This window comes from Phocoena sinus, chromosome 10, assembly GCF_008692025.1.
Source record: "Phocoena sinus isolate mPhoSin1 chromosome 10, mPhoSin1.pri, whole genome shotgun sequence".
Taxonomy (NCBI): Eukaryota; Metazoa; Chordata; class Mammalia; order Artiodactyla; family Phocoenidae; genus Phocoena; species Phocoena sinus.
This window is the reverse complement of record NC_045772.1, coordinates 20,154,952-20,175,273: the sequence shown is the minus strand read 5'-3', so window position 1 is coordinate 20,175,273 and position 20,322 is coordinate 20,154,952. Positions and strand designations below refer to the sequence as shown.

General features: G+C 35.3%; 2 protein-coding genes across 4 annotated transcripts in view; one reads left to right on the top strand and one right to left on the bottom strand.

Annotated features, from left to right (window-relative positions):
• Positions 1-10,398, top strand: part of CHPT1 (choline phosphotransferase 1) — a 34,982-nt gene extending 24,584 nt beyond the window's left edge. The window contains exons 5-9 of one of the 3 annotated variants that reach the window (XR_004351786.1): positions 2,088-2,219; positions 4,471-4,629; positions 5,095-5,220; positions 7,392-7,591; positions 10,225-10,398. Coding sequence is in view for 2 of the 3 variants with exons in the window: in XM_032645811.1 (XP_032501702.1) it covers positions 2,088-2,219; positions 4,471-4,629; positions 5,095-5,220; positions 7,392-7,502; positions 10,225-10,269 (573 nt within the window). In the remaining variant the exon portion in view is untranslated. The other 2 variants (XM_032645811.1, XM_032645812.1) reach the window with 2 other exon arrangements.
• Positions 10,251-18,548, bottom strand: SYCP3 (synaptonemal complex protein 3). Its single transcript, XM_032645813.1, has 8 exons — positions 15,848-18,548; positions 15,419-15,485; positions 15,218-15,252; positions 13,406-13,523; positions 12,470-12,569; positions 11,499-11,597; positions 10,434-10,538; positions 10,251-10,304 (listed from the first exon to the last, which is right to left on the bottom strand). The coding sequence occupies exons 1-8, from the start codon at positions 15,975-15,977 to the stop codon at positions 10,251-10,253; spliced, it is 708 nt and encodes a 235-aa protein (XP_032501704.1). The 5' UTR covers positions 15,978-18,548.
• Between the last annotated feature and the right edge of the window lie 1,774 nt (positions 18,549-20,322).

Below are 20,322 nucleotides of genomic sequence, written 5' to 3'. Positions count from 1 at the left end.
GAAATAGATACTGTCATTTTTGTGTTTTATAAATAAGTCTTAGAATGATTAAGTAATTTGTCCAATGACACATAACTAGTAAGTAAGTACTGGAGCTGATTCCAGACTCTGTTTTTAATCACTAAGCTATATAACCCTGGTAAAAATAGTAAGAGATACAAAACTAAACATACTCTTACCATAGGATTCAGCAACTATGCTTCTTGGTATTTACCCAAATAAGTTAAAAATTATGTCTCTGCAGGGAATTCCCTGGCAGTCCAGCGGTTAGGACTCTGTGCTTTCACTGCCGTGGGCCCAGGTTCAATCCCTGGTCAGGGAACTAAAATCCCACAAGCTGCATGGCACAGCCAAAAAAAAAAATTATGTCTTTGCAAAAACCTGAATACAGGTATTTATAGCAGCTTTATTCATAATTGCCAGAACTTGGAAGCAAGTCCTTCAGTAGATGTCCTCCAGTGGGTGAATGGATAAACTATGGTACATCCAGGCAATGGAATTGTATTCAGTGTTAAAAAGAAAGAGCTGTCAAGCCATGAAAAGACACGGAGGAAACGTAAATGCATGTTATTTAGTGAAAGAAGCCACTCTGCAAAGGCTCCATTTTGTATGATTCCAATCATACGATATTCTGGAAAAGGCAAAATGATGGAGACCGTGAAAAGACCTGCTATTGCCAGAAGTTATGGGGTTAAGGAGGGATAAATGGACAAAGTCCAGGGGATTTTTAGGGCAGTGAAACTATTCTGTGTGATGCTATAATGGTGGATACCTGTCCACCTGTCATTATGCATTTGTCATTTATGCATTATGCATTGTCATAGAATGTACAACACCAAGAGTGAACCCTAATATATACTATGGACGTTAGGTGATAATGACGTGTCAGTGTAGGTTCATGGATTGTAACACATGGATTGTATCACTCTGGTTGGTGGAGGATGTTGATAAGTGGGGAAGCATGTGTGTATGAGTGCAGGGAGTATATGGGAACTCTGTGTACTTCCCGTACAGTTTTGCTGTGAACCTAAAATTGCTTTAAAAATTAAGTCTGTTTTTCAAAAATTGTAAGAGATTTCCCTGTGGCATTTAGTTTCAGAATTGCCAATCACAGTTCATATCACTAGGCTCAGAAATAGACTTTGAGCATATTTTTAAGTAGAGGAACATTCCCTGAGATATTCATATTCCTTCTTATCATGTAAGAATAAATAATAGAATCAAGGATACATAGGCCTCTAAAATATGCTAGAGGGATGTGATGTGTCTTTCATGGTACCTGTTCAGCCAGTACCCATTAGAAGGGAATGTGGACTTAGAGGCAGTTAGGCAACTCTGGTCATTGTCAGATGTGGTGTTTTAAATTTGGAATTCTGATTTGGTTATACTGGGGAAGAATTTAATCTTAAAATCATTTCATTCAGTGTTTTGCCAATACCATAGGAAGAAAGCATACCTACTTATTCTCATCAATAAGAATACTTAATTTAGATATAGATCTTCTAATTTTAATTGCTGATCTGTAGTTTCCACAAATTTTGGTGCAGTATTTCAAAGTATATTTTCAATACACAATAGCCTACAGCTTTTGGCAATTCATTGTTACTGTCTTTTAAATCCTTTGCTGCCTTTGGAAGTTTTCTTGAACAGCAATTGACCAACAGGTAAATATATATTGCTAGAGATTTAATCCTGGATATTAACTACACAAAACTTTTGCATGCATACACGTTTGTCACATTCATGATGCAGACCATGGTGTCTGACTGTCCTGTGATGCTGCCTTTTAAACGTACTAAAGTCAAGTGAACTATCCTTTTTCATGTTTCTTTAAGTCAGATGAAGGCTTGTGAGATGAAATACTTCATCCCACTTATTTAAATAGACTTAGCTGGATTTTTCACTTTAAGAGATAAAACCATTAAAAGAAAAGTTACCACTTCAGGTTACATTCCAGAAGTTAAGGTTTGATTATAAGAAAAAGAATAGCTTATTGTACAGGGCTGTATCACAATGTTTCTTTACTTTTTAATAGGAAAAGAAATTCTATTTTCTTAATGATGTGTTTCTTTCCTCTACCCCTAAAGATACCTGTTCTAGAAATAAAATTGAAGATCTTACCAGTTCTCGGAGTAGTAGGTGGAGCAATATTTTCCTGTTCAAATTATTTCCATGTTATCCTCCATGGTGGTGTTGGCAAGAATGGATCCACTATAGCAGTAAGACATTAATTTCATCATCATTCAGTATTAATTTTATGATCAATTTTCTTTTCACCCAGCTACAGAGATACTAAAAATATGACAAAGTTCAAGAATAGGGAAGGAAACTAAATATCTTAAAAGTCTTTTTAGGCACATAACACAAAAGCATTTTTAAAACAGTTTAGACTGATGTTAAAGAATTTTTCCTCTTTCTACAGCCTTTCTCAGAGTAGACTTTTGTGACATTCGATTTAATCATCTGCTGTTTCATTACTGTACATAATCAAGAGTTGCCATTTGTCTTCTTGCTCGTTGTGCCTGGCCCTGATATAGGAGAGGAGGAGGAGTAGGGAATGAGTTCCTGGTTGAATATCAGGAAAGCTGCCAAAGGTCATGGTTTCACATATGGGGCAATTTATTAGTCATGATGTAAATTTTATTGAAATTTCACTGAAATGTATTTTTAAAACTATCCTAATATTTTAAAAGGTAAAAATTTTAACCTCAGTTCTGGAGTCGGTACAACTTGTATTTGTGTTCTTTACACTTTGCTCATCTATAATTCTTTTGTATTTATTCATATTTGTTTTTTAAAACTTCTTCAATACTTTTACACAGGAAAGAGGCAGAAAGGAATTCTGCCCGGTTTTTAACAAATATAACATAATATCCATGTGTTTAAAAAAACATATTGTCATCTTCAAGGTAGTTGATCACAAGAAGATAAGTACTTATTCCAGTGATGCCATCTTTTGTCAAAACATTCTTGGAATGCCTTTAAGCTATAGTTCATTCTCTCTATAATTTCTTCAGTGCTGTAGTTCAAAATTTCTATCTTTTAAGGGTGGGTTTGATTTTGAGAAAAATCAAAGTCATGTGAAGCTAGGTCTAATAAATAAGAGGAGTAAAAACATGAAATATAGCATTTTTAGTTTTAAAAAAGACTCATTCTCTTAAATGACTTATAAATTGGCTCTTAAGGCTATTTCAAAGGAATCCACATAATTCATAAATTATCAATCTTTATGAATATATGTTATATACATAATTCAAAGGCAAAGTATAAAACTCACTTAGATACATAAGTTCTGATATATTTGGAAATTTTAATTTGTTGTGTTTTGAGGTGTCTTGTCAGTTAACCTCAGAATTGCTTTAGAAATGTTAAAGTATTCTGCATAAGATGCTTAAGAATACTTTTTGCTTGACCATGGACGATAAAATAGAATACTTGCAGGAACAGGAGCTCCACTAGGGATGATGAGATCTAGTGATGATCAGTGTCCACTTTAGAATATTTTACTAAGACATAATTCATTAAATGTCTGAAGGAAGACAAGAAATCAAACACTATGTCTGTGTTTGAAATCAACCAAGGAGTGGTTGATTTCAAACTCGTAACTGGTGGTTTTCCAACTTCTTTAGCAGCAGATTTCCTTGAATAAAATTTACAGAACCAAAGTACGGGTAAAAGCACTGTTTTAATAATCTAAATATTTATAACATAACTATATAGTATAGTGTTTTATTAAGATACGATTTTGTAATATTTATAATATTATTCATGTAATTTTATAGTAAGTTCTAATTTATAACATATAGACTTAATAAACAAGAATAAGCCTGCTTTAATGGATACATTTAAATTGGTGGTTATATATTTAGTAAGCCTTAAAATCAAATTTATTTCAATATTTTGTTTAGGATAAGCAGTGCTGAGAGCATCCTGATTTGCATAGATAAAAATGTAATGGGTCGGGTTGTACAATGTTACGTAAGAGGGCATTTGTAGTCTAAATGCAAAAGGCAGGGGCAGGGGTGGGATACTGGTATAGAGAGAGACCAGGGCAGATTTAAACTCCTCCTAATCAGTGATTAAGATTGTGAAAAAGTGGCAGGTTAAGCTTTATTTCAATATCTGCACAAAAATATGTTAACCTGGCAATTGGAGTGTTGATGGCCTTCAGCATGGTAAAATTTGGTATGGAATAAATCATGTTATTTTTTTAGTGGTTATTAGTTTAAAATGTGTGTTCATATAAAATTGGAACCAAACATCTAAGCACTGTATTACCTCTGTGTAACCCTAGGTTTCTGTGGAAGTTTGAAAAGCATGGCTAAGGTCTGTATACTCCTTTAGGCCATACATTATCATACTCTTCTCTAGGTCTCTAGTTCCTAACACAAAATAGATGCTTAGAAAATATTTGCATTGTAATAAATGCATTTTTAAAATTTGGTGCTGATTTTCTGCTTTATCCATTAGGGTACCAGTGTCTTGTCACCTGGACTCCACATAGGAATAATTATTTTACTGGCAATAATGATCTATAAAAAGTCAGCAACTAATTTGTTTGAAAAGCATCCTTGTCTTTATACCCTAATGTTTGGATGTGTCTTTGCTAAAATCTCACAGAAATTGGTGGTAAGAAATTCTTTTAATTTATGAGTCATGGTATAAATATGTACTTGTTCCTCAAACACAAAGCTGGAAACTATTTCATACAATGGGTAGGTTTTTTATGGTGTTATCATCACAATAAATAGTTAGCTCTTTGTGCTCCAAGTAATACTGTAAATGAATGTTAGATTCAGAGACAGACTCCTTAGTATAGTAAGTTCTTTTAATTATTTGTTTAGCAATGATTATCAATTATAACTTTCTGATATCAAGGAATTTAAATATGAGAAACTTTAATAAGCTACCCAGTCATGAATTTGAGAAATTTTAGATTCAGTATTCCCATATCAAATGTGAGATTAAATAAATGGTCTCTTTATCCTTATTTGTCTTAATAGTAAATTAAAGTTCTAGGTAATTCTATCCTGAAACTAAAAGCTGAAACATTTAAAATTTAATGGTGAAATTATTTTGTTTACTTTTTTATAGATAGCTCACATGACCAAAAGTGAACTGTATCTTCAAGACACTGTCTTTCTTGGCCCAGGTCTTTTATTTTTAGACCAGTACTTTAATAATTTTGTAGACGAATATGTTGTTCTATGGATAGCAATGGTAAGTGCTTTTTTGGTAAGATTTTTATTTATTTTTAACAAATATCAGATAATACTATGCTTAAATGAGTCATTTCAGTGAGATATCAGGTAGCCTTACTTTCTAATCTATACAGTAACTGTTTCTGAACATTTAAAATTACTTCTTTAAAGCTTGCTTTATATTGTGTTTGAAAACGGCCCACATATCTGGAGATCAGGGTTCCAACAACCTAAATCCTTAAAAACACAACTGTGTACCTTAAAAGAATAGTACCAAAAAAACAGTACTAAGATGTCAAAAATCACTTCAACTCTCTGGCAAAGGACTACAGACATGTATTAGTGTCTGACTAACTTAATCCAGCTTGTTAGAATTATTATGAGCTTATAGCAGATAACAGGTAAATTAAATGTAGTTGGTGTTAGCAGAGGTGGGCACTATTGTATCAAGAACTGTCAGCTAATACTGAGGAAACAAAACAAAACAGAACAGACAGTACTACCCAGTACAAGGTTCTGGGACCATTTTATGCTAGAAGTAAGCAATGCTACGTATCTGTATGGCCCTTGAGGATAGTGCAAAATTTATATTAATAATGATGCCTCTTATCAAGCAAATTAAATTCTCATTAATTGCATCCTGCTTAGAAAGTGATTTGGATAATACATATATTAATTTCTGTTCAAAATGATTATAAAATAGAATTATGGTGCATAAGAGAGAAGCTTTAGCCATCTGAGGAAAAGAAAATCATTGTTGGTAACATTTTAATCACACAAGTGGATAAAGGAGGCATTACTAGATTTTTTATTTTACTAAGACATTATCTTTATGGTTGGTCTTCAATTAATGGTAGTTCTGGACAATCTTGCTACCTCCAGACCTCACTGGACTTCACCAAATTGTTAGTGATATACAAAAACTAATATTAAAGTGAGCTAAAAGAAACACTGAACCTTTTGATAATTTAAATGATCTCACACTATTTGTTAGATAGAGGTATTAAAACAAAGCCTGTCTGTTCTGTGCATGGACCCCTGGGGTACATCTGATCATCCTTTATACTAGGTTCTATATAGTATTATACTTTTTTTTAGAGTAAGTTAATAACTTAATATCCATTCAGAAGTCTTCCATTCTTCAAATAGTGGTGAGATGTAAATCTTAGTCCTTGAAAGTTTCTCAGGCAATATTCTAAAAAATATCTGAAAATCAGAATAATTTCTTTTAATTTGGTATCCACTATAAATATTATTAGGGCTCCAAAACAATCTAAATGTAAGAAATAGGTGGTGATTTTTCAAAATATCTGAAAATTCAATGTAGGGTTTCTTTTAGTGAACGTTAAAAATTTGAGCACCTCATTTGTAATGAGTGAGTTGGCCTGGTTTTACATTAGTGGTGGAGATTATGGTGAGAAAGTCGAATTCAATTTTTCTTTAAAACACTTTGTGGACCACAATTAAAAACAAACAAAAAGCCACTATGTATACCAAAATAAGCGTCTTGTGCCCTTTGGCATCCTTAGGGAAAAGGTTCTTGCTTCAGAGAGAAAAGAGTCAGACAGAGTTTTTCAAGTAAATGATAAGGAGATTTTTTCCCCCCATTGATGAGAATTCCCTCTCCACCCGCAGAGCTGTGAGGCTCCTTTTTCTAAAAGGAAGCATTTCCCCCCAGCCTCTGGGAAGGTTCTTAAATAGTGTGCCTCCCTGCTTAATTTTGTAAAGAACACAATTTTGTATATGCCTTCCCTCAACTATGATGTCTCTTCCAGGCCTTTACTTTCTTACAGCTACTCTCAAAGGAATAAGAAAAGTATATGGTGAAGTGATTTCATTGTAATGACTGATAGATAGCCCCTTCTAGTAGAAAATTTGAGGCTTTGTTGCACAGTAGAAAATTGAAAGGATATGGAGTCAGAAGACTTGAGTTCTGTTGTTTTCCAGCTTTTGTAATTTATACCTTTTACCACTCTGAGCCTCAGTTTCTGTAACTGTGAAATACCCTGCATATTCTAGAGGACTACAGTGAGGTCCAAATATGAACTATAAAATGTAATATTTTTGGTTAAGGTTTGAAGAATTTTTGGTTAAGGTTTGAGTTTAGGGGGTGAGGGGACAGAAAAATAGCTGCTGCTTTAGAAAAGATAGACCATAATCCATTTTATATTTTCTTTTTTGCTTCTAAAGGTCATTTCTTCATTTGATATGATGAGGTACTTTAGTGCTTTGTGCCTGCAAATTTCAAGACACCTTCATCTAAGTATCTTCAAGACTTCATGTCATCAAGCACCTGAACAGGTTCACGAGCATATTGACTAATAGCCCAAGGAAAAGAGGAGAAGCAGTTAGGGGAACCTAGGAGTGAAGGGAATCCCCTTTTTCAGGAGGCTAGTATACTATCAAATAAGGTTATATTTTAATATAAACATTAAGTCCTGTAGATTCCATTATGTCTGTTTCAGTGGCAAAGCCCTCGTTGTGTAGCAACATTTTTTATCAAGGTATTATCAGAGTAATACAATCTGTAAATTAATTAGAAACAAAACCAAAGAAAGAAATTTCAATTTTCTGAGTATAAGAAAGTGAACCACTATAGTTCTAAAGAGCAATCTCTTTGTCTCAGAAATCCTTATCAGACAATTGGGGTTTTCTCTGCCAAAGGATTACATAAAAATTCAGGACTTAAAGGATTTTAGCCATCTTGAGGGTGATGCTTACTTCACTAAAAATTGACAAGTGCGTTCATAATATTACATAAGTGCATGAATTGTAATAGTGTAATTATTGAGTCAAATGATGTTATAGGTATTTTTTATTAGCCATTTTCAAAAACGGTACATTAATTACTATTGTATAAAACAAAATACTTGCTTTAGTATACCAACTTCTGTAATTTGTAGTCAGTAAGAGGAATTTATCTTACCAGTTCAGAAAAACAAATGAATCTTTACAGTGAGGGCAACTTGTTCCTTGATATTCTGAGTTTAAACTTCACTGTCACAAAAAAAGGAGACATTAAACATTTCCCTTTGTGAAAAACAAAACAATAGCTAAAGCACAATTGACATGTAAGAAAATTAGTAATTTATGAAAACATAGCAAAATTATCTTCCCTTTAGAATATCAGCTAAAGCTACTTCAAGTACACTTTTACTCATTTGAGGTAAAATGGGGATAAAATAAGTATCTGTTATTCAACAACTAACTACATTATGTACTGATTCTCATCTTTCCACTCTCACTTAAAAGTGTTTACCTTGCTCATTATGAATAGAACTATCACATGGGTCTTTGGTGATCCAAATCCTCGGACTCCCATCTTACCTGTTTGTAATTTTATCCAACAGTTCTGTAGACCATAAGCCATATGGTGAAATATTTTTTTTAAAAAAAGGAGTAATGAACATGTACTATATCTTAATATGCAAGAAAAAGGCATATTGAAAAAGAGTGAAAGTTGATATTCCTTAAAAGGAAAAAATAGGGACTTCCCTGGTGGTCTAGTGGCTACAACTACATGCTCCCAATGTGGGGGGCCCGAGTTCGATCCCTGGTCAGGGAACTAGATCCCACATACCACAACTGAGACCTGGTGCAGACAAATATTTTTTTTAAAATAGGAAAAAATACATACTTATGTGAATTAAGTACACAGAAAATACTCTGGAGGACTTATTTTGCCTCTGAAACAACTGGTAAATTCAATAAGGACCTTCTTAATTTGAATAGTACTTAAAACTTAAATTTTATAATACTTAAAATTTACATTCCAGCATGTACTTTGGCTTAAAAGGCTTTACAAAATGCAAAAATTTAGGAAGTAAACTGTCCCCTTAATGTCAGATATTTGTTAATGGTGGAGGACTAATTTCTTCCTACATAAGTTAGCACAGTTAGAAAAAGAGAATCAGTATGGATTCATTTTTAAAAACTTGGAAAACCTAAAACTAAGATAAGTGTGGGTTATGCAGCAAAAATTAGAATTTAAAATATGGAAAAACAGGACAAAGTCACTCCTTTCTCCGTCTATTGGGCATATTTTCTGTTTTTGAATGATTCAGTGAAAGTAGTTTCAGCAAAAAATAGTAAGTTTAACTCAAATATTTCAAACAAATGCTGAAACAATTTAATATTTATTAAATCAAGAGTTTCATATGTTTTTCTATGTTAAAAAATGCACATTTTAAAATACAGGATATAGGAATTAACTGTTCAAATTTGGAAATGAATGTAAAAACATCCATATATTTACTGAATATTAAAACTGAAAAATAAGACATTCTGTGTAATTTATAGTTAAAGACAGATGTGAAATACTTAAACCATAAGTAATTAGGTATGTTAATGATATGCTCTTAATCATTACTAAGGGCATGTGTCATTTAATTGTGGACTGAGCCAAATTAAATGGCATTTTGATGTTGTGGAAATGACATTCACAAATCCATGTCTTAAAATGGATTATTTATATATCTTGTTCGGTTGTGTTGATGGTTTTTAGCAGTTTAATTTATTCCAGAACGGAAACTTAAGTTGCGTTTAATAAATTTTGTAAGTCAATAGAATGTATTTTCTTTTGAAATCTTATTTTCATTAGAATTGGTAGTGTAACTTAATGAATATGCATGAAAGGGTGTACATATAAAACAGATTTTGTGGGTTTTTTTCCTTAAGAACAAAATTAATTAACCATCTATACCTGTGCTTTCTACCTTTTGGAAGTGATACAAATACACTGAAGCCAAAACTTGAAATTAAATCATATTTATTGCTAAGAGTTAATTGACAAATGTTAGAAAAAATCACTATTAGTATTAAAGAGCTGAAAGCACAGTGGTACATATAATTTAGGAATTGCTGCTACTCACATAACTTCATTATTTTATTTGGAGGTGAAGAAGAAGGGTCTTGCACTTAAGCTAATGATTAATATGATGTAATATTTTAAACCAGAATTTTCAACCACTCTAAAAACTTACATGCCTCTTAGCTAATGTTATAATTGTATCATATTACTTAGGTTCAAGTTATTCCTTCAAAGAGTCATCAGAATAACATGGACTGAAGAGACTTTCGAACATTTGCCATCTCTTGCTGCTGCTGTCAAATGAAAGGAGATATTAAACATTTGTTTAATTTTTAGATAAGTGTTATATATATTTCAGCAAATAAAATATTTCAATGCTTACAATAATCCTTATTTTTTCAATTTTAAATATAATAACTTACCGTTTCAATCATAATTTTTTTTTGCAACATAGCCATTTCTTTTCTAAGTTCATTTTGTGCACCAGTAAGTAGATAATCGTGATTCTTCTCCAAGTCCTCCATACTCTAAAACACAAAAGGCTAGTTTAGTTACAAACCACCACTTTTCATCTCAGGTTCAAAACTTATACAATTAATTTTCAAAAGCAGGAACTTTTTAATATTCAACAATGCACATTATTTATCTCAAATAAAAATATTCTAATACATGAAAACCAAAATATCCACTGAAGGAATAGAAAATGTCAGACATAAATCAAATATTATTAAAGGAGGTACAATAGTAGTGTACCTTCTCACTGGAAGAAACAAACAAAAATAACACAAAATTTTATAAAAGGAATAGAAGCAAAACTTCCTGTAGCTATATAGTAGAAAATGGAGACTTAATTCCAATTTAGTTGGCAAAAGAATAAGACTGAAAGGAAGGTTAGGAAAAGGGGTTAAAAGTGTTCTAGGGCAAGAGCATAAACAAAAGCATGAAAGTGCAAAGTGAGTGAGTTCAGAGAAAGCCGTTATGTGGAGGGGGTGGAAGTAATGGATGAATGTAGTAATTGGAGCATTAAAAAAATAATCATATTTTTGGGGGGTGAATCTTGAATACCTAAGAATTTAGAATGAGAAGCTACTGACAGTTTTTCAGGAGGGAAAAGGTAATGTTGTAGAAAGAAAATATGGCAGACCCACGAAGGATGGGTTGGAAAACAGAAATCAGTTAAGAGTTTTCATAGTATAAGCAAAGAATAATGAGGTTCTGAACTAGGGCAGTAGCAGTGAATGTGAAGAATAAGAGAGATGGAGGAGTCAAATATAGTACTAAAGTTCCTACACCAAGTGGTAATACTTAGTGATAGCATTTAGTACTTAAATTAAATCGAAAACAATGCATTCAAAATGGAAAACTGTTAAGAATTTAAAATGTATAAGCAAAATGTTCTTCCCTTAAACTGAGAAAAAATTTATCTTCTACTTCCACAAATGAATTATATTTTATAAGAATGTATTATGTTACCAAATACAACAAACCTTTATGAACTGCTCATATAATTGTTTAATTGTTTTCAGTCTCTGGTTCTGAACAATTCTAGACTGTTGAAAAACTTTCTGTTGCTGTCGAAACATATTCTACAAATGTAAAAGAAAAAATTATGAAATAACAATTTGGGTAAAATTTAGCAAAAATTAATTCTACATTACACTTAAAAGGAATATTTTTTTTTTTTTTTTTTTTTTTTTTTTTTTTTATGCGTTACGCGGGCCTCTCACTGCTGTGGCCCCTCCCGTTGCGGAGGACAGGCTCCGGACGCGCAGGCCCAGCGGCCATGGCCCACGGGCCCAGCCGCTCCGCGGCACGCGGGATCCTCCCAGACCGGGGCACGAACCCGCGTCCCCTGCATCGGCAGGCAGACCCTCAACCACTGCGCCACCAGGGAAGCCCAGGAATAGTTTTTAAATCAATATTTTTAAGATTTTAGCATTTACTATGACTGAGTTTAGATAATTTGTGTTCACCTCTTATATACAATAATATAATAACCCTACCGGTCATTGAGTAGGAAATCTCAACAGTACTCAAAACATATTTTAATTCTTGGTGCTTTCAATGTCAACACAGATGATCCTTACAATATTGCTGGTCTTTCAGTTTCTTGGCCTGTTTTCCACCAATGATTTTTGTTCTTCACCCTACTTTAGCCATCCACTTACATAAGCATACCCTAGATTTTGTCATTACCAAAAACTATAACCTCTGCATAGTATTAATAATAGCAAACTTGATATTAACAATATGTTACGGAGCAAAGACCAACAGCTTTTATGAGTATGGTATGTGCCTGTACTTCTGCATTCAGCAGAACCAAACTCATAGCCAGCAATGGGCAATGGAACCTGGCTAAGGTCCATGGATGTACTGCAAGGCCGGCCTCTCCCTTCCTACTTGACACTTGGTAATAGTAGATTAATTATAAAGCTATAAAGCTAAGCATAATACTAACAGTTAGTTTTTCTTCTTGTTCATCAGCTTTCTGCACATCTATATCCCACTGCTGGAACAAAGTCAGAAACTGCTGAGAATATTCTTGGTTAAGCTTCTGCCTGTAAAACATAATGAATATTGTCATATTTCACATCAATATGGAAAGACTTTCAAGACAAAACTGATTTGACTAATTATACTATAATAAAAAAGAAAATAATATCAGATTTTCAGATGTGAAGCCAAGAAGTAAAGTTATGATTTATGATGATTCAGAAGTATTTATTTTCCTAACCAACTAACAGAAAAACCCTCTCATGTACTTTAAGCTCTTGAAAACTAAGGGAGTTTTATTGTACATATACATTTTCCAGAAAAGTCCATTTTATCTCCAAGCAATTTATTTTTCATTTTCTCCTACTGAATATAGGTTGTGATATGATAAATAGATTCACTGAAGTTATTATATTTATCATATAAGATTTCCAAATAGAAATATTTCACTTAATTTTTCCTCATTTTGGTACAATGATTTTGTACAAAAGAATAGTTAATTCAGCTAAAATATACAAATTATTTATAATACATAAGGTTCATCTTTTTCTACACTGTTAAACAGTTAACTATCATAAGACTAATGGTTTATATGACATTTACTTTTTATTCAGCTAGTGTATTTTTAGAATGAATATAAATTACCTTTATTGTTTAAAAAAACCCTCAAACATTATTTAAAAGGGGAAAAAGGACATCTTTATTGATTTCTAGGAAATATATCTCAAGTCTGTGAAGGAATGAAGTTATAGGACTAAAGGACTTAGGAGAAAATCAAGCCAAATATACTTTTTTACTAGAGATCCCAATAAGTAGAAGATGATAGTACTTCTCATTTTGCACCGATGAATACTAAGAAATGATGCAAATGTTGTGGCAGTGAAAAAAACAACATCCTTACCTTTGCTCTTGTTGGGTTTTCCAAACGTTTTCAATTTTCTGGTTACTGGTTTTGAGAGAAGCCTTGGTATACATTTCTAGTCTTTTTCTCTTGGCAAGAAGAGCCTTGTTAATATCAGCTATATTGAAAATAAATACTCATTAAATTTAATGTGGAAGAAAGTTACTTTGTTCCCACGTATTCAAATAAACATGGATAAAGCTGGTTCAAGAGTTTTGAAAAGATCTTTAAAAATACACAAAATATCAAAAAGCAAGATTATTTCCTTGCTTTTTTTCTGAGAAAACTTTTAGTTATTGGTATCCCAATTCTGATTTTCCTAACTAGAGATAATTTTTTAATTTAGAGGTGATTAAAAAGAGCTAATAATTGAAAGAAAGGGTCTGAAAGACAGACTTTAATTTCTTCATAAGAAAACACTAATAAAGGCTAAATTTAGAACTCATTATATGAAACACAAAACTATTTTAAAAGAGTCTAAAAAGAATAAAAAGTTAAAGAAAATACTTTTTTAAAATATAGTCAGTTGATACTTTAAAAAATATTTTTACTAAAAGAGACAAAGACCAACCAAGCATAGGAAAATCTTATTTTAAGTAAATATCTAAATAAATTCATTCAAGAATCCTTTTAGGGCTTCCCTGGTGGCGCAGTGGTTGGGAGTCCGCCTGCCGGTGCGGGGGACACGGGTTCGAGCCCTGGTCTGGGGGGATCCCACATGCCGTGGAGCACCTGGGCCAGTGCACCACAACTCCTGAGCCTGCTCTCTGGAGCCCGCGAGCCACAGCTGCTAAGCCCATGCGCCTGGAGCCCGTGCTCCGCGGCGGGAGAGGCCACCGCAATGAGAAGCCCACGTGCTGCAAGGAGGACCCAACACAGCCAAAAAGAAAAGAAAAAGAAAAAAGAACCCTTTTAAATACATTTTTATGGGACATTTTACCAATAATATAAGTACTGCGTTTCATAAACTTTTTAATACTTCAGGTAATCCTTTGCTAGGCACGTGCATATGGATCTACCATCAATAGTTACTTTTCAGTAATCATGATGAGGTGACCTACACTATTACATAAATGTTTTGTATTTCCAATATCCATCTATAATAATAAATTTATAAGACAGATTATAAAACAAGCATTTTGTTACTACCAAATAGGGCAAAGCTTTCAAAAAAGACTTGATTATATGAATAACACTAGAGAGGAGCCAAATATTGACTCTTTTGTAAGAATACTATCCCCTAACACAGTTAATGTAACTGATATTTGACATACAATTTAAAGTTTATGAACTTTTTATCTGATCTCTTGCTTACTAGCAAGGTGGTCTTTAATTCTCAACTACATAGTTTAATAATGTAAAAATAAAGTTATTTTAAAGGCTTTAATTTACACTGCCCTTCCTAAAGAACACAGGAATGCCATAGAAAATAACTAAATTGAGAAAATGAAAAACTGACATATACAGATATGTGCGTGTGTTTGTATCACTTAGTCCGTGAAAGTCCAAACAGAGGGATAGACACTTTTCCCATCCATTTTTGCTCTAAAATTTCATAGTCCATTAAACTCACACACCTATAAAGTAACAGGACCATTCTTAGCTCACTATCGTTAGCACCATCTCTTTTCACGTCAACAACTGGAAATAGTAAGGAAATCTATGAAGCCGAACCACATATACTTCTGCAAAATCTTACATATGAGAACAAAGCATTAAATAACAGTCTTATATTCCACTGATTATTACTTACTATTATACAAATTATATGGTTTAAAACAATTTTGAATACAAATATCTCCTAAAACATACCTCCAAATCTTTCCAGCATATTCTGTACTTCACCCCTGTGAAAAAAAATACATCAAAAAACTTTTAATTAAGGATCCATAAAATATCATTCTTGTTTTGGAAGAAATATCACCTGCCCAGTATTTTACATGCAATACTCATTGGACAACCAAATAGACTTTTCTTAAAGTCTAAGAGGTGAAAACTGTTTAAGCATATTACCCCACGTCTTCAACTTTTCCTGCAGAAGTCCTTTTCTTCCCATGTTTATCAAGTACTGGAGTCTTCCCTGAATTGACAATAAAAAAAGAAAAAGTTGAAATTAAGTATGCTATTTTGGTAATTTTTAAATGGAGTAATATCTTAATTTCGAGGTTTTTTGAGGCTTTGTGCCAAGACAAGTTTTTAAAACAGACATATAAATGCACTACTTTCTCTGCAGGTTAGATGGAATTAAATCAGGATCCAAGAGCATTTTATGGGAACAATTTTGCAAGTCTTCCTGTGTTAATGTCATAATAATCTATGTACTGTTTATCAGACATCAGGCGAAAGATGCTATAGGAGCTTCACTAAGTCCAAATAAGAAACATGAAGTACATGAAAATAAATGCAGGACATGGTCACTGCCCAACATTAGCTACACGGTACCTTCGATGACATCCTCTGAACCAATCAGATGTTTTTTATCTGCTTTCTCAAAGTCACAGGCTCTTATAACCTGATCCTCCATGAATGTCCTCCCAGATTTCCCGGTATGTTTTCTTCCAGAGGGCACCATTTTTCGATGTTTTCTGATTTAAAAAAAAAAAAAAAATCAAACCTGCTGAATCCAAAGACCATTTAAATAAGCTGGCAAATTTCAAAATGAGAGATATCAAATAAAGATGATTTTAGTTGAATACCACTTTAGGAGTCTCTTCATTTATTCTGTTGGACCAAAAGTTAACAGAAGAAGATAATGACTGCGCCGCCCCTGAGGCCGGCGGTGGTTCGCCTCTGAGGACTGGGAGGGCGGCGGAATCCTAGCCCGGCCAGGTTCTGGCTAAATCGGGGCAAATCTAGATCCAGCTGATTTCAGTCACAATGTGAAAATCGTAATTACTGACAGGATGGATCACGAGCCCGCCCCAAAGAAGTTGCCAGCAACAGAAATACAACATAAAACGTTCTGCGTCCTGGGCCGCAGAAAATAACGTCCCGTAAGATTTCCACGACCCAGGCCTCGAGGACCAGTGAAGGGGAGACCTGGCTTCATCTAAATGGTTTCTGCGGGGTGTGGGCCCGCTGACGAGGGCCCACCCACCTCGCCTGCTGTCAACCTGTCCACCCGCCCAGCGTCGCGTCCAGTCCCGAGGCAGCGCAGCTAGCGCCTTTCCACCCACTCACGGCCCTGCCCGCAGGGAGCTGTACTGCCTTCAAATTCCTGTCAGGGGCCCCAGGGAGACCCAGCGGGTAAGATTTACCTCACAGGTCAAGAATAACCCCTGGCTCACATTCCCGCGCGGGACAAACGCTCCCCTCCTCACACCTGGAAAACACCCCAATGGCCGACGACCACAGTTATACGCCTCAGTACAGGAGTCCCCGCCGCTCCCGCCTCGCCTGCCGCAACCCCTCAGTCTTCACCTCTTCACAGCCTCGAAGCTATTCCGAAGCAGGTCAGAATTCTCGCGGAAGAAAAGCCAGCCTCGCCTCGTCCGGGAGCGTCTCTGATTGGCTGGCAGGAGGGCACATGCGTGCAGCGACCCTGGGGGCTCCGCTCCCTCGGATGCCACGCCCAACGAGAGTGCTGACCCAGAGCACCTTGCGGGCGGCATCTATGGCTAGTACACCGGAAACGAGGCGGTTTCCAGTTTCTTTTTGTAATTTAAGTTTAAAATTTTCACAATATTTTAATAATAATGTTGCAAAAGAATATAAAGAACACACAACTTAATTTGTGAAGTACAGTTTTACCAGAGCCTATTGCATCTCCTCAGGGAGTCCTTTCCCTCCCATCCCCTCATTCTCTACTCAGAGATTTTTTTAAAAAATTATCTTGAATTTTGTGTTAATCATTGGATCCTCCCATTTTCTAAGTTTTGTTACCGCATGTATGTGCCCTGAAACAACTCTGCTTAGTTCTGTTTGTGTTTGGGTAGTATAGAAAGTTGTACCATATTCTATGTAGTATTCTGTCATTCGCTTTTTAAACTTAACATTATGTCACTAAGAGAATCTAGATTACATGTAGCCATAGTTCTTTCATTTTCAATGCTGCAAAATATCCCATTGTGCCTCTATTCCACCATTTATTCATTTATTTTCTTGTCTGTGGACATGTGGGTTATTTTCAGATTACAGCCTGTATAAACAATGATCCTATGAATAGTCTAATCTCCTGCATATATGCTAAAGTTTTTACAGAGTATCTGGGTGTGAAGTTTCTCAGTCATAGGCTAGATGATGTAAAAGCCAAATTGGTTTCAAATTTATACTCCCACCAACAGTGAGTTCCCATTGTTCAATGCACTCATCATCACTTGGTATAGTCAGATTTCTTAATTTTGCCATTCTAGTGGGTGTAAAATGATATTTCTTTAGGGTCTGCTTTTGTATTTCTCCAATCACTCATAAGATTAAGCTCTTGTTATGTTTATTGGCCATTTGCATTTCCTTTTCCTTAAAATATCTATTTGGGTTTCTGGCTCATTTTTCAATTGGGTTGTAGCTCTTTATATATGGGAGTGGTGTTAATATTTATGACTGCTTTCTGTATCTTTTTAAATGAATTTATTTTTATCCTGAAGTCATAAAAATACAAAAGTTTTAAGGTTTTATTTTTAAGCCTTTGTTCATCTAGAATTTATTTTTGTGCCTGGTGACCGGTAGGGTCCAATTACTCCCCCCCCCCACCGCCCCTCACTGTGGAAACCAGTTTATTGAATAGTGCATGCTTTCCCTTTAACAGCTACGTCATCTGTCATGTTTCTGTATGTTCTTGAGTCTGCTTCCCTAGCCTGTTCCACTGGTCAGTTTGCCTATTCCTGTGCCAAAGTCAGTTTTCATCATTCCAGCTTTATTAAAGGTTTGGCATCTAAGAGGGCAAGTCACACCTTATTTTTTCTTCAGGAGTATCCTGTGTATTCTTGAACTTTTGCTTTTCTAGTGAACTTTAGAATCACTTTTCCAAGTTCCAGGAGAAAAAACAAAACAAAACAACCTACTGGATTTTAATTGGAATGGCAATAAATCTATACATCAATTTGGAGAGAACTAAGTCTTCCGATTCTTGAACGTAGCATATTTTCCATTTATTTAGAACTTCTTTAATATAATTCAATAAAGTTAATTTTTTTCTCTGTGTAGAGTTTGCACTTTTATTAGATTTATTTATAAGTAACTTATATTTTGTCTCTATTTTTTTCAAATTGTTATATAATTTTGTTCTAATTGATATATAAATATCCAATTGATTTCTGATATGGGTCTTATTTCTTTTTAAATCCACATTTTAAAAGTTTATTTATCTGCTTATACACAACATTGTTCCAGAAAGGGTTTAAGGTGGCTTAAAAGACTCCATAAAATACACCAAGGAATTAGTAATAGAAGAATCAGGAATGAGATGTATGCAAAATGCTTATATAATCCTACTCATTTACTCTGGGTGGACCACAAATTTGGCTCTAAGTTTTCAGCAGGCAGTCAGAAAAGGAAACTTAGTTACATCATTTACAGTGTTCATAAAGCAAAACCAAACCAGTTGCCCAAGCGAAGCACTGTTATTCCTAATATTAAGACCAGAAAGAAATTTCTCTTGAGAGGCTTCATAAAGAGGTCAGTGTATGATGTAATTAATAATCAGTGTTCTCAGTAGCAACCTAATGGGAGACACAAAGATGAATTTCACAGGGCTCTTTCTTCAATACAGGCAGATGGCATCACATCAACTTGAAAATCAGGAAAAGCAATTTTATCATGAGTTTGGGGGTTGATGGGGGGAACACAATATGATATGGTCAAGGTACTCAGCTCTTTGCTCTGCTCAACAAAACCAAAGATACATTTTGGAACAACAGAGTTGAATCCAGTACCCAGAATGTCTCCGGAGAAGTCCTGAAACCCTTAAAATTCTATGCAACATTGTCTGAATAGGTGCTTTTAGTCTTCTTGCCAGAGAAAACAGTTTATCAGATACACTGCACTCAGCGTACCCAGGTGATACACATAAATTAGGAACCATTTCTTTAGAAAATCTAGAGAATTAGACTACAAATCATTCATGCTATTCAGATACTTATGTTTTCTTCTTATAGCCTAGCTTATTTTTCCTATGCAAAAAGAACTTTTTTATTTCCATGTGGTGCCACGGCTTGGGTGAAGGTTTCAGGGTGGTTAAAAAAGGTTGCCTCCTGGCTGGAGGAAGGGGCTCGGGCAGAGATCTCGAGGCGGGGGAAGGCAGGGGGGTCTCGCAGAGGCCGCCGGGCTCTGGAGGTTCCTAGTTGCGCTGACAGGAGAGCCTTTCGAAGAGATACTCGCCCAGTTCGGCCTGGGGGCCCGGCCAGACTGCGCAGGTCTGTCAGGTGCACGCCCATCTTCTTGAGGAGCTTCTTGATGAGCTCCTCCTGCAGGAAGTGGCTCTCTAGGAGCTCGCAGAGCTGGGCGTCTGCGCTCGCAGAACCCAGGGCCTGCAGATCCAAGAGCGCCCGGTCCAGGCTCCTCTCCAGGGCCGTGGCGGCCTCCGTGGCGCCCACGCTGGCGCCCCACTCCTCCGGGGACAGCGCTGGGCGCCCTTGCGCTTCTCCATAGACAGCTCCCGGAAGAAGCGGCCCACGCCCCACGCCTTCGAAGTAGAGGCTCAGAGAGAGGTAAGTGGACGAGGCCCGAGGTGCAGGTTGATCAGGCGGCTGACGGCGGCCTCCACCTCGGTGGAAGGACTCTGCTGGATGGGGGGTCACGGTGAGTCAGCAGTGAGGAGGACTTCCCCGTAAAGTGTGTTGTGAGGATGGACCCGGAAGCAGGGACCTGGGTCTTCTTCTCTCCAGCAACTTGCTAAACACTTTTATTACTTCCAATAATTTGTAGACTCTGGAATCTTATAATAATATCATCTGTAAATAATGACATTCTCGTGTCTTTGT

What these genes read in the sequence shown, in the direction of transcription:
- SYCP3 (XM_032645813.1), bottom strand. Translation starts at nt 15,977, where the DNA reads ATGGTGCCCTCTGGAAGAAAACATACCGGGAAATCTGGGAGGACATTC. An exon ending in AACAAGAAGAAAAACTAACT is followed by an intron (nt 11,598 to 12,469) that starts GTTAGTATTATG and finishes TTACATTTGTAG; the next exon opens with AATATGTTTCGACAGCAACA. An exon ending in TATATGAGCAGTTCATAAAG is followed by an intron (nt 10,539 to 11,498) that starts GTTTGTTGTATT and finishes TTTGTGTTTTAG; the next exon opens with AGTATGGAGGACTTGGAGAA.